The 13,341-nt window shown below is 43.0% G+C and overlaps 2 protein-coding genes across 3 annotated transcripts in view; one reads left to right on the top strand and one right to left on the bottom strand.

The window, feature by feature from the left end:
* SNU13 (small nuclear ribonucleoprotein 13) overlaps nt 1-8,341 on the top strand; it is a 10,046-nt gene extending 1,705 nt beyond the window's left edge. The window contains exons 2-3 of the mRNA XM_004379971.2: nt 4,788-4,908; nt 7,111-8,341. Of these exons, the coding sequence (XP_004380028.1) occupies nt 4,788-4,908; nt 7,111-7,373 (384 nt within the window). The 3' untranslated portion in view covers nt 7,374-8,341. The remainder of the gene's footprint in view (nt 1-4,787; nt 4,909-7,110) is intronic.
* Nucleotides 8,342-13,175: 4,834 nt separating this feature from the next.
* XRCC6 (X-ray repair cross complementing 6) overlaps nt 13,176-13,341 on the bottom strand; it is a 42,943-nt gene continuing 42,777 nt past the window's right edge. Inside the window, exon 14 of one of the 2 annotated variants that reach the window (XM_023734585.1) lies at nt 13,176-13,285. In XM_023734585.1, coding sequence (XP_023590353.1) covers nt 13,191-13,285 — 95 coding nt within the window. In that variant the 3' untranslated portion in view covers nt 13,176-13,190. Of the gene's footprint in view, nt 13,307-13,341 lie in introns of both variants that reach the window. The other variant, XM_023734586.1, reaches the window with a different exon arrangement.

The raw sequence follows: 13,341 nt of genomic DNA, 5'->3' as shown, positions 1-13,341 counted from the left end.
TGTATATATATATGAGGAGTGTGTGTAGTTAAAGTGCTGTCGAGTCCTTTTATGGTTTGGGAGGAGGACGAAGGTACTCGATTTTGATCAGTTTAAAGATACACTGTGATTTCTCAGACATACCAAACCAGTAGAGGGGGAAATATTGAAAAAATAATAACTCCAGAGGAAGGAAAAAAAGAAAAAAATGGAATAGGTGGGGCAAATAGAAAGCACAAAAGGGAAGATTTGAACCCAACATATCAATACCTAAATGTAGAGTCTAAATGCGTACAGTAAAAGACAGACTGTCAGTTTAAATTTAAAAAAAACCCAACTATATGCTGTTTAAAAGAGGTGCATCTAAAGCATAAGAATACAGAAAAGTTGAAAATAAAAAGAATGTAAATAGATGCTAATTAAAAATAAGGTGTAGTGTAGCCTGTATAAGTAACAGAGAGAAAGATCTCAAGGCAAAAGGCATCAGTAAATATAGAGGATGGCTACAAAATACAGTACAAATAAAGTGAAACTGACATAATTACAAGAAGAAATAGACAAATATACAGGTTTTTTTTAATTGTGTAATCGATAGATCACACAGACAAAACATGAAATAGGGGATTTGAACAACACTGTGAATAAACTTGATCTAGTGGACATAGGGAATCTAGTAAATGAACACTGCAGGCAACAACTATAGAAGACACTTTTCATGCTAGGAACATGTATGAAAATTGGCCACCTAGTAGCTCATGCAGGAGCCCTGGTGGCGCAGTGGTTAGGCACTCAGCTGCTAACTGAAAGGTTGGCGCTTAGAACCCATCATCCACTCCTAGGGAGAAAGATGTGGCAGTCTGCTTCTGTAAAGATTTACAGCCTTGGAAACCCTGTGGGGCAATTCTGCTCTATCGCTGTGAGTCGGAATCAGCTGGACAGCAATGGGTTTACAGGTTATGAAGCAAGTTGCAACACATTTTAAAAGACTGATAGTAATACAGACCATGTTCTCAACCAAAATGCAAATAAGTTAGAAATAAATAACAAAGTTAGTGTTTGAAGATAAAGGTATAAATAACTCATGGATCAAATAAATCATAATGGAAATTTGAAAACAGAACTGAACCATAATGAAAATATCACATACCAGAGCATGTACAGCTGAAGCGTTATTTAGACTTTTAAATGCTTATGTTAGGGAGGAAAGGACTAAGAAACTAGGAGAACAAAATAACCCCAAAGAGAGAAGGAAAGGAAAAATCAAACGTAGAAATTACTGAAATAGAAAATAAATCCTATTGTTATAGAATGGACAAAATCAGGATTCTTTGAAAAATTCTCTCCAGTGAGACTGAGCAAGAAAAGAAGAGAAAACATACAAATAGGCAGTAACAGACATGAAGAAGACAAAGAAAAGGATATTATGAACAATCTTTATGCTGTAAATATAGAAACTTAGATAAAATGAACAAGTACCTGAAAAAATAGCATACCAAAACCAATTCAAGAGAAAAACTGAATAGTAAAGGAAATTAAGTAAAAAAATTCAACATGATAAAAACTCTGCGCCTAAGTTGTTGTTGTTTTTTTTAAGTTTTATTGGGATAATTTACATATCATAAAGTTTACCCACTTACAGTATACAGTTTATGTATATTTACAGAGTTGTACAAACATCGTTATAATCTTAGAGTTTTTTGTTACCCCAAAAAGAAATTTTATACCCCTTAGCTGAGGGATCCAGCAAAATGAAATTAAAAAAAGAAAACTTTATTTGATTAAGTTGGTTTTATCTCAGGAATGCAATATGGCTTAATATTAGAAAGTCTGTACCTGAAATTGGCTACATTAGCAGATTAAAGGAGAAAAATCTTATTCATCTGAGTCAGTGCAAAAAAATCTGATAAAAATTCACCACCAATTCATCATAAAGGAAAAAATTCTTAGTGAATTTCCTTAACTTAAAGTGCGAAGTATCTAAGAATAAATCTAAAAAGATAATTAAACCTTTGTGGAGAAAATTATAAAGCTTTATTTAAAAACACTAAAGAGCTAAATAAATCTATTTTAATGGAGTGACAGATTCTGTATCCTAAAGATGTTTCCCCAAATTGAGATTGCATCAAACCTATAAATCAATCCCAGCAGACTTTTTTTTTTTTTTGGGGGAGGGTGGAGGGGAGTGACCTTGAGAAGCTGATTCTAAAAGCTATGTAACCCAAAACACCAAAGCCATTGCCTCAAGTCGATTCCAACTCATAGCGACCCTATAGGACAGAGTAGAACTGCCCCATATGGTTTCCAAGTAGCGACTGGTGGGCTCAAACGGCTGACCTTTTGGTTAGCAGCAGAGCTCTTAACCACTGCACCAGCAGGGGTCCAAAAAGCTATGCAGGAGAGCAAAGAACTTAAAATATGGAGGGTTTTCTTTCCCACTCCAGTGAGGCACTTCTTCCGGGAACTCCAGCCCTCACTTAGTTCTTCCCTAGCATCCAGGGACCATAACTGGTTCACCCAGTGCAGTGTGTTGGGAAGGAGACCAGGTGTCTCGTGCAGTCTGGCCCTGTGATGGCGCATCCTCTGGCATCACTAGTACGTCATTTCCGCCTACCTGAGTGGTGGGGCATATATGCGTCCTTGCAGTATCCGGACTTCACCAAGCAGATGCTATGGTGAGTGCTCCCACTGGGCAGTCACCTACGGATCATCTCCGAGAACTGCAGTGCCCTGTGCCCAGTCCAGGCTCCCATCCCAGGGTTACACAGGATCACCGCAGACCAACCGCTTACACATGCAATGGCCATATGGAAACTGCACCTAGAATATTTATATGTATGTGTGCATGTCTGTACATATTTTTAAAAAAAAACCATTGCGGTCGAGTTGATGCCATCTCTTAGCGACCCTATAGGACAGAGTAAAATAGCGACCCTATAGGACAGAGTAAAACTGCCCCATAGGGTTTCCAAGGAGCAGCTAGTGGATTTGAACTACCGACCTTTAGGTTAGCAGACGATCTCTTAACCACTGCGCCACCAGGGCTCTCTCCATATATATACATAGGTATATATTTTTGTAACAAGAAGCACAGGAAGGACAAATGAAAATAGACAACTGGACAGGTGGGAGTGAGGTGGAAGGAATGGAATAGGCCACCCACCCAGTTCACTTCCAACATGGATTATTTGGAAACAAATCCCAATGGTGTGTCATTTGATCCATAAAGATTTTGGTATACATCTAAAAAAAAAAGAATTTTTAACGTAACCACTGTCTTATAACACCCCAAAATTTAAAAATTCCTTAACATCAAATATTTAGTATTAGAATACTTCATATGTCTGAACTTATAGGTTTCCCTTTTTTTTTTCTGTACAAACTATTTGCTGAAGAAACATGGTCCTTTGTCCTATAGAGTTTAGCACAGTACCATGTTTGGAGTGTTGGTTAACATGTTTTTTCATCTTCTCTGTTTCCTCTAAGTTGAAAGTTGACTATAAAGGCTCGATCAGATTCTTTTCTTTTAAGACTACCTGATCCTTGGTGTTTGTTCTTCATGGACTATGATCATGTGGTGTCTACTTGTCTTCTGTGGTGTTAGTAGCTGTTAATCAATGTCTGGATCCATCAACTGATTATGAGTCCCAAGATGGTGGTATTTAATTATACCATTCCTTTATTTATTAGGTGGAATAATGGTCAAGAGAAACTAGTCATCTATTTGTTTACCTGGTGATACAGTCTGTATAGGAAAGGCAGGATAAGTGCTTGTTTAACTTTAGCAGTTTTCAAAACAGTTGATTTACTAGCATAGTTACGACTTTTAAACTGTGTAGATGTTTTATATATTTGAGGCTACATGTTGTGTGATTCCAGCTAAAGTATTATTTTTAAAAAAAAAAAGCAAATTGAACACAAGTAGAAATAAAAGAAACCCTAGGTTAACACACCCAGTTGCTAACTGAAAGGAAAGATTGGCAGTTCGAGTCTACCACCCAGAGGTGCCTTAGAAGAAAGTCCTGATGATCTATCTACTTCCAAAAAATCAGCCACTGAAAATCCTATGGAAAGCACAGTTCTACTGTGATACACATGGGGTTACCATGAGTCAGAATCAACTTGATGGCAACTGGGTTTTTTTAAATTGTGTATCAGATTGATAACCACAAGGAAAAAGTTAATCTGAATAGCTCTGAACATAGTACTGTATGTGACTTTAGTAAGAACAAAAAGAAATTTGACTTTGGTGAGTTTGTTGTTAGTAGAAGTAGTATTGGTATAACAATTCTGAATTCTGAAACCAATTTTGTGGTTCAGAAATTATGTGTTGGGAAATGGTTCTCACTGAAAACACAGGGAGATATGAATATGGAATGGAGAATAGAGAGAACTTGGTGCTATGTTTACTGTACCTTTTACTTTAATTTTGATTCCATAAAATTAGAAATCCAAACTTAAAGATTACCCCATGTGACTCAAATGGATGCCGACTATGGGAACCCTGTTTAGAATCCATTTGCTGTAGTGTTACCAGGCATTAGGCTAAGAGAGACAAATAAATGGACATGAGCTTTACTGTACATTATTAGACTAAATAATTGCTAACTTAGTGTTTTTTGTTTTTTTTAAGACCCTAATTTTAAATATTTCATTTTTCTAAGCGGGGGAATGGACAGGCTGGTGTTCAGCGTGTGTGTTGGCAGGAAAGCTGGCCACTGTGTCTCAAGTGTTGGCTAGTTAAAGTATTTTGTAACTTGTCTGGAACAACTTCTGGTTCATCTTGACTGATGCTTTGATTTCCCCCCTAGACGGAGGCAGATGTAAATCCGAAAGCCTATCCCCTCGCAGATGCCCACCTCACCAAGAAGCTACTAGACCTGGTTCAGCAGTCCTGCAACTACAAGCAGCTTCGTAAAGGAGCCAATGAGGGTAAGGAGCACCAGAGGGTGGGCCCGTGGGAGCGTTAGTAGGCTCTCTGTCTGCGGTCTAGAGTTCCAGTTTGGAGGGAAGACTGGATACTCCTGACTTTGGCCAGTTGGAGGACTTAAGGACAGCATTTTGTCATTGGATGTAAAGGTTGGTGAGCTAAGAATTTTTTTTAGATCCACCAATTGTTAACATTTTGCCACATTTACTTCTTTTTCTCTCTGTTTTTGTTTTCCTTTTGCTTTTTTGCTAAACCATGAAAATCAGTTATAGAGATTGTGTGTATTAACTTTGTGATCTTCCTAGAACCATAGAAGGAAAAAGGTAGTAGTGTTTTTGAATATCTCTGATACACAGGGAACTTTACATTCATGAATCTCATTGATCAGAAACATCCCCTTTTGGTGTTTTTTTTTTTAAGTAATTTTTTTTTAGTAAACTAACTCTATAATAGTACTTCTGCTCAGAGATAATGCAGCATATTCTCATTCTAACCAATGACAAGTAGTTTTCTGTGGTTGTTGTTGTTAGGTGCCATTAAGATGGTTCCAACTCATAGCAACCCTATGTAAAACAGAACAGAACGAAACACTGCCTGGTCCTGTGCCATCCTCACTATCGTTGCTATGTTTGAGCCTACGGTTGCAGCCACTGTGGCAGTTCATCTTGTTGAGGGTCTTCCTCACTTTCACTGACCCTCTGCCAAGCATAATGTCCTTCTCTCCAGGGACTGGTTTCTCCTGATAACATGTCCAAAGTATGTGAGACAGTCTTGCCATCCTCACTTCTGAGGAGCATTCTGGCTATACTTCTTCCAAAACAGATGTGTTCATTCTCCTGCAAGTCCGTGGTATATTCAGTATTCTTCATTAACACTACAGTTCAAAGCATCAGTTCTTCTTCAGTCTTCCTTATTCATTGTCCAGCTTTCTCATGCATATGAGGTGATTGAAAATACCATGGCTTGGGTCAGGCATGCCTTAGTCCTCAGAATGACTAAGGTTAAGGGGGTGGAAATGACTGGTGGGATCTTTTCAAATGGAGTATTCAGGGAAGGTCTTTCTAAGGAGGTGCAGTTTGGGCAGAGAATTGAATACCTGAGAGTGTTGGGGCATTTTTAGGCTTGCAAAGGCAAGCTTGACTTGCTTGAGGAATAGTAGAGAGGCTGGTGTCACTGGAGCCGGTGAGGGAATGAGAGGTAACTAGGAGCCAGGTCACATGAGACCTTGGAGGCCATTGTTAGAGCAATTTACACTATTCTCTAAGTGGAATGGGAAACCACTGGAAGGATTTTGAGCAGGAAGATTGACATGATTTGACTTACCCTTAATGAAAGAATCACTCCATGTGGAGAATAAACTGTAGTAATATCAACAAAACTAACATATACTTCGCACTTACTATATGCCAGGCATTATTGTTAGTGTTTAATCGTTTTAAGAATCCTATTAGGTAGAAATATTGTTTCCACTTTACAGATGATGCCACTGGGGGAGGTTAGACATCTAATGAGAGTGGGAGCTAGTATGTGAACTTGGGCAGTCTGGCTCTGGAGTCTGCTCTTAACCACCGCTCCAGCACTGTGCAGTGTGGTCCATGGACCAGCACTTTGGTCCTTGGTGGTGGTTTGTTTTGTTTTGTTTTAAGAAAACTAATATTTATTAAATGTTCAGAGTTTTTCTAAGCAGGGAGAGGGAAGCAATCAAGAGTAAGCAGGTGAAACAGTGCTGTGGGGTATTGTTGAACTTGCGTGGTAAATATCCTGCGGTGTGAGCTTTCTAGAAGTATTGCTCCACTGCAGATTGAGCGGGTAAGCCCTGATCCTTGACCACAGTTAGTTTGAGAAGCGCTGACTGCACTGCCTGGTGCTGCAGGGGCCTGTGTGGAAGCTGTTGCAGTCGGCTGGGTGGGGGATGGTGGTGACTTGAACACATGTGGCAGCAGAGGAAAGTGGTCAGATTCAGGATGTGTTTTGAACATAGAACTGATGGGTCTGGTGTAGGATTTGAGTGACTAATTGGTGTTGGAATCCCTTACCGCTTCCTAGGGCAACTCCAGAACCTAGAATTGCTTGTGCTAGGGGGTTTTGCCCAGTTTTCTTGAACTAGTTTTTCTTTTCCCTGGAAATCGCTTCATTGTGGCTGTCCCGCTCACTATCCCAAGCCCCACGTTACCTGTTGGTCTCATCTCCTGTTTTCTCCACAGCCACCAAAACCCTCAACAGAGGCATCTCCGAGTTCATCGTGATGGCCGCAGACGCCGAGCCGCTGGAGATCATCCTGCATCTCCCTCTGCTGTGCGAAGACAAGAACGTGCCCTATGTGTTTGTGCGCTCCAAGCAGGCCCTGGGGCGGGCCTGCGGTGTGTCCAGGCCTGTCATTGCCTGCTCTGTCACCATCAAGGAAGGCTCACAGCTGAAGCAGCAGATCCAGTCCATTCAGCAGTCCATCGAGAGGCTCCTAGTCTAAGCCTGCGGCCTCTGCCACTCTGCCCACTGACTCCTCCCCAGGGTTGTGTGTCATAGGTTGTGTTAGTGTATAGTGTTTTCAGCTACTTCGTAATTGTTAAAAGATATCGTAGTCCCGGATGGTTTCTGGATTTTTTTATTGTTTTGTTTTACGGGCTTTTTTTGTTTTTCCTTTTCTCTCTTCTTCTTCTGCCATCTCCTTATACTGCCTTTTAACAATGAACTAATACCCAGTGGAGGAAGCAGCAGCATGGTGGCCATGTTCAAAGGCAGGGAAGGGCCAGGAGAAGCCTGAGGGAGCCAAGGCAGAGATCTGGTTCCAGCTTCCATCTGCTAACTTCTGGTTACCTCCTGTGTGCGGGCTTACAGCAGGGTGTGACCGAAGTAAACACTGTCCACTTTGCATCCCTTGTTCCTGGCACACACAACCATTCCATAAATGTTAATGATCCAGGGCTTTCCTTTGCTCTAGGGGAGTATGGGTCATTTGAGGAAGCTTGTGTCTGATGAGGTTCTTAGGCTTATTTGCAAGCGTCAGTTACTAGTGCACCCCTGCTGTTTGCTTTAGTGATGTGATATGTTCTATCCCCAGAGGGTGGCGGGGCAGCAGCATACCAAAGGGACGTGCCGCAAGGGTCAGAGGCAGCTGGGTGAGGGAGATGTGGGAAGTCGACCTAGGTCTTGAAGGAGTCAAGAGTAGCAAGGGAAGAGGGTCAGCTAGTGCTGGAAAGAAGGATTCTGGGAATGGCTGGAGCCTGCAGCGGAGATGATGGAATCCAAGGAAACCTCCTCCTCTGGCAAATGAGGATTTCTTCAGTGGACACTTTGTGCTGACTCCGAGAACCCTCACCTCTGCTTCCTGCTACAACGTGGGTCAGATGTAGCCTCCTACATCAGAGGGACAGTGCTAATGTATCATTCATTCTTACGAACATTCTAATAAAGAATATATTCATATTCCAGTTTAAACAACCAGTGTGGCAGGGCCTGATTCTTGGTAGGTGTCCAGCTAATACTTGAATGAAGAAATAGTGCAACTAGAGAGGTTATAGCTTCTCAAAACTTTTTTCACCAAGAGGCTGGAAAAGCCAGCACATTCCACCAGGGGATTTCTGGTGTGGCAGTTCAGAATGTCTTGTTTTATACAGGCTTAGTCATTGGAATGTTGCATTCTGTTCCAGGTTACATCTGTTGTTTCGTATGTTTTCTATCAGGTAAAGCTGGCAACATGGGAAGGGCTGTCAATCTAGAACACGGTTTCTCAACTTCAGCAGTTTGGGCTGGATAATTCTTTGTTGTAGGGGACTGTCCTGTGCATTGTAGAATGTTCAGCAGCATCCCTGGCCTCTACCCATTGGATGCCAGTAGTATCCACCTAGTTTTGACAACCAAAATGTCTCCAGACATGGCCAGATGTTCCCTAGCATGTAAACTCACCCCAAGTTAAAACCTGCTGCTATAGAATTATGGCTCCTAGTAACCCTGGGCACATGCTTGAAGGTGGGGAGACTTGGGAGGTGGCGGCAGTGACCAAAGCCACCTGCCTCTCTTCTTTTTATCTGAGGGTAAGTACCTTGAAACATACCTGAGGGGACCTCAGAAAGCACCCTGACATGCTAAGTAAGGCTTGTTCTGTGTCTACTGGGCTAGTCTTTATTGTTCCAGCTGACTTCCAGTGTCATCCCCGCTCCCTCCCCAGCTTACTTTAGTTGTATGTTCTTTTGTATATGTATCTTTATAATTCAAAAGACTGAAAAAATTGGTGGTGGGGGATTTATGAGATCCAACCCCTGTCTAAATAGAAACTAGGGCCACCCAGTAGAGCCCCAAGACATGGGGCGGCCAAGAGACAGAAAGGGCCACATAAACCAGAGACTCCATCAGCACAAAACCAGAACTAGATGGTGCCCAGCTACCAGCAGTGAATGCCCTGACAGGAAACAACAGAGTTCCTGACGGAGCAGGAGAAAAGTGGGGCGTAGAAGTCAAATTCTAGTAAAAAGACCAGACTTAATGGTTTGAGACTGGAGGGACCCCGGAAGATGTGGCCCCTGGACTCTATGTTAGACAAAACTAAAACCATGCCCGAGGCCAACTCTTCAGACAAAGATTAAACTGGACTATGGGAAGGGAAGTCAACATTCTCCACGATGCCCTGTGGTAGCCAGCCTCCAATGGTCCTGACCTCCTGGTATTCGTGCCTTTGTGTAGTCATCTACACTGCCTCAGAGCTGGCTGTGTGACCCATATAGTATGGCAGAAGTGACGTGACTTACAAGGATTCATAAAGGACATTGGAGCTCTGCCTTCACTGCTCCCTGGCAATGGGTGAAGAAATCAGCTGCCATGTTATGAAGCTCTATGGAGAGGACCTAAGGCCTCTTAACAGCTAGCACCAACTTTCCAACCATGGACACGAGCTTCCCAGCACATGGACCTACCAGCCTCAGTCCAGCCTTCAGGTTACCACAGCCCTGGTGAACATCTTGAATGCAGCCTCATGATTGACTTCAAGCCAGAAACACCCAGCCACTCCCCTCCCAAATTCCTCACCCACAGAAATGGTGAGAGAGAATGTTTTAAACCGATGGTTTTGGGGTTACTTTGTTAACACAGCAGTAGATAACTAAGGTGTGTTGGGGGGTGATAAAAGGGTGAGGATGTCTTGCCAAAATAGCAGTTAAATATGGTCAAGTCAAAACTGCAGGACAATGAAGAATGCTGCAAGTGCTGGCAGGGCCCACAAGCTGATCTGAAATGCTCACAGTTGCCTATGAGACCGCAGGAGTAAATCCCATCTAGGGCTGGCTCTCACACATGATGCAGTCAAAGTTATAATATTTATTATACATTCAGGGACACTTTGGGCTCAAACCAGAAAGACTGAAAAGTTACTGTGGCTCCTTAAGTATTTGTTGTTATTTGCTGTCAAGTTGATTCCGACTCATGACAACCTTGTGTGTACGGAATAGAATTGCTCCATAGGATTTTCAAGGCTGTGACCTTTTGTAAGTAGATCACCAGGCCTGTCTTCCCAGGTGCCTCTGGGTGAGTCTAGCCTCTAGTTGTAATATTGAAGGATTCTATGGCCAAAATGGAGCCCTAGCAGCGCAGTGGTTAAGAGCTTGGCTGCTAAGCAAAAGGTCAGCAGTTCAAATCCACCAGCTGCTCCTTGGAAACCCTATTGGGCAGTTCTACTCTATCCTACACAATTGCTATGAGTCAGAATTGACTCGACAGCAATGGATTTTTGGATGGGCAAAATATTGAACAACACAGGAAGCATAAGAAGATGGAAGTAATACACAGTCACTGTACCAAAAAGAATTGGTTGACTTTCAGCCATTTCAGGAGGTAGCAAATGATCAAGGACCAATGTAATAAAGGAAGAAGTCCAAGCTGCACTGAAGGTATTGGCAAAAAACAAAGCCCAAGTAATTGAACGCCAACTGAGATATTTTAACAAATGGATGCAACGCTGGAGTGCTCACTTGTCTATGCCAAGAAATTTGGAACACAGCTACCTGGCCAACTTGACAGGAAGAGATCCATATTTGTGCCCATTACAAAAAAAGGTGATCCAACAGAATGTAGAAATTATCAAACAATATCATTAATGCCACATGCAAGTAAAATTTTGGTGAAGATAAAAACGATTGCAGCAGTACATCGACAAGGAAATACCAGAAATTCAAACCAGATTCAGAAGAGGATGTGGAACAAGAGGTATCACTGCTGATGTGAGATGGATCTTGGTTGAAAGCAGATAATGCCAGAAAGATGTCTGTTGTTGTTAAGTCGATTCCAACTCATAGCAACTGTCTTGGTTATCTAGTGCTGCTATAACAGAAATACCACAAGTGGATGGCTTTAACAAAGAGAAATTTATTCTTTCACAGTCTAGTGGGCTACAAGTCCAAATTCAGGGTGTCAGCTTCAGGGGAAGGCTTTCTCTGTCGCCTCTGGAGGAAGGTCCGTGCCATCAATCTTCCCTTGGCCTAGGAGCTTCTCTGTGCAGGAACCTCAGGTCCAAAGGACACACTGTGCTCCCAGCACTGCTTTCTTGGTGGTATGATGTCCCCATGTCTCTCTGCTCTCTCTTCTCTCTTTCATATCTCAAGAGATTGGCTTAAGACTCTTTATCTAATCTTGTAGATCTCATCAACATAACTGCCATAAACCATCTCACTAACATAATAGTGATAGGATTTACAACACATAGGGAAATCACATCAGATGACAAAATGGTAGACAATCATATAATACTGGGAATCATGACCTAGCCAAGTTGACATATTTTTGGGAAACACCATTCAATCCATGACGGGGTAAGGAAACTGGCTTGCAGAGTGGTTCAGTAGTTTGTCCTGGGACACACAGCAGAGCTATGGACACGGAGCTCAGGTCTGAGGCTGAGGCAGAGCATCATACGGCGGAAAGTGGGAAATGAGGCTGTCCTAATAAAGCGCTTCCAGTGGTAAGGATCCAAGACTCAGACAACCTCCAGACAGGGGAGTTTATTTTGGACATAAGGGAAACAGGAATCCCCACCTAATGGTCACCAGCCCCCTTGACAGCAGGAGTGTTTTTGTCAGCACCCCAGGGCCCTGTGCTAAAGTACCTCAGCTCCACTCTAGCTTTCCCGAGGCACCTTTCCCCACTAGTACCGGGCAGTGTTTCATTCTGTTGTGCATGTGGTCACTATGAGTCAGAACCGACCTGACAGCACCTCACAACACCTTCAGGAGCCCTGGTGGCACCATAGTTAAGTGAACAGCTGCTAACTGAAAGGTCGGCAGTTCAAACCCACCAGCTGCTCTGTGGCAGAATGATGTGGCAGTCAGCTTCTGTAAAGATTACAGCCTTGGAAACCATATGGGGCAGTTCTACTCTATCCTATAGGGTCGCTAGAGTTGGAATTAATGGCAATGGGATGGGACACTCTCCTCCCTATGAGGTGTTCACTGTAGTCCTGGGTTTCTGAAAGACAAGGACCTACAAACCCTGTATCTCCAGTCATCCTCAGAGGACACAAGCCCTTCCTGATGCTTTCCCTCCTTCCCTCAGGCTCATCTTCAAAAGCAGCAGCAGAATCAGCAGGGAAGTGACAGGGAGGATAGGGGAGTGAAGGGGACAAAGAACACAAGGCAAAGACATTCCACTCCTCTTCCTTTTCAATACTAGGGTCATTCCTCATCTTGAACTCCCTACAGCCCCTCTGAGAAACAAGGGGAAGTAATTTTTCATTTGTCTTTGTAAAAATGGTGTGGCAGAGTCACCTAACCTTCTCTAACTTCACAAGGGGGAAGGAGAATCAAGATCAAAAGCCCAAGGCTGACTCCTATGAGGCTGAGGTCAGACATACTCTCTCCGCCATCTTTACCAATTCTGACACCACCTGTCCCTCCCCTGGCACTCTCTATTTCTCTGCTGAGTTTGATAATTCATTGCAATGGCCACACAGAACTCACAGACAATACTCACAATTACAGGGTTTATTAGGAAAGTAACTGGTTACAATTCAGGTTCAGGAACGCTCAGGATACAGTTCTTCCAATCAGGACAGCCTCTTCTCAGCTCTGCCTGCAGGTAAAACTCTCTCTGGCCCCTTGACCTCTGCACTGCTGGGGCAAGTGTTACAAAGCTTTTAGCTCTGCCAACAGATGCCCCAAGGCACCCCACTCCGCTAGTTAAGACCCTGCCTGAAGGCGCTCAGCTGTCTCACTCCACGGGCTGGGAAGCCTACCGCCCATGTCCTGCCAGTCTCTTTCCCCTGCTGCCACCATTTCTCTGCCACCGTTTCTTGCCGTCTTTGGTGTTACAGCCCTCTGTCTGTCTTCTCAGCACAGGAATCCCGGGTCCAAAGGATGCTGGCTCTTCTTTCTCGCTGGTGGTAGAGATCCTCTCCTGCCTCTAGAACGGCTCATTTTAAGCCTAGCAGGATGGCAAAACTGACCGATCCCTTCGTT

Source organism: Trichechus manatus, unplaced genomic scaffold, assembly GCF_000243295.1.
Source record: "Trichechus manatus latirostris isolate Lorelei unplaced genomic scaffold, TriManLat1.0 scaffold00069, whole genome shotgun sequence".
Classification (NCBI taxonomy): Eukaryota; Metazoa; Chordata; class Mammalia; order Sirenia; family Trichechidae; genus Trichechus; species Trichechus manatus.
Note: the sequence above shows the minus strand (reverse complement) of the source record. Positions and strands in the feature narration are given on the sequence as shown.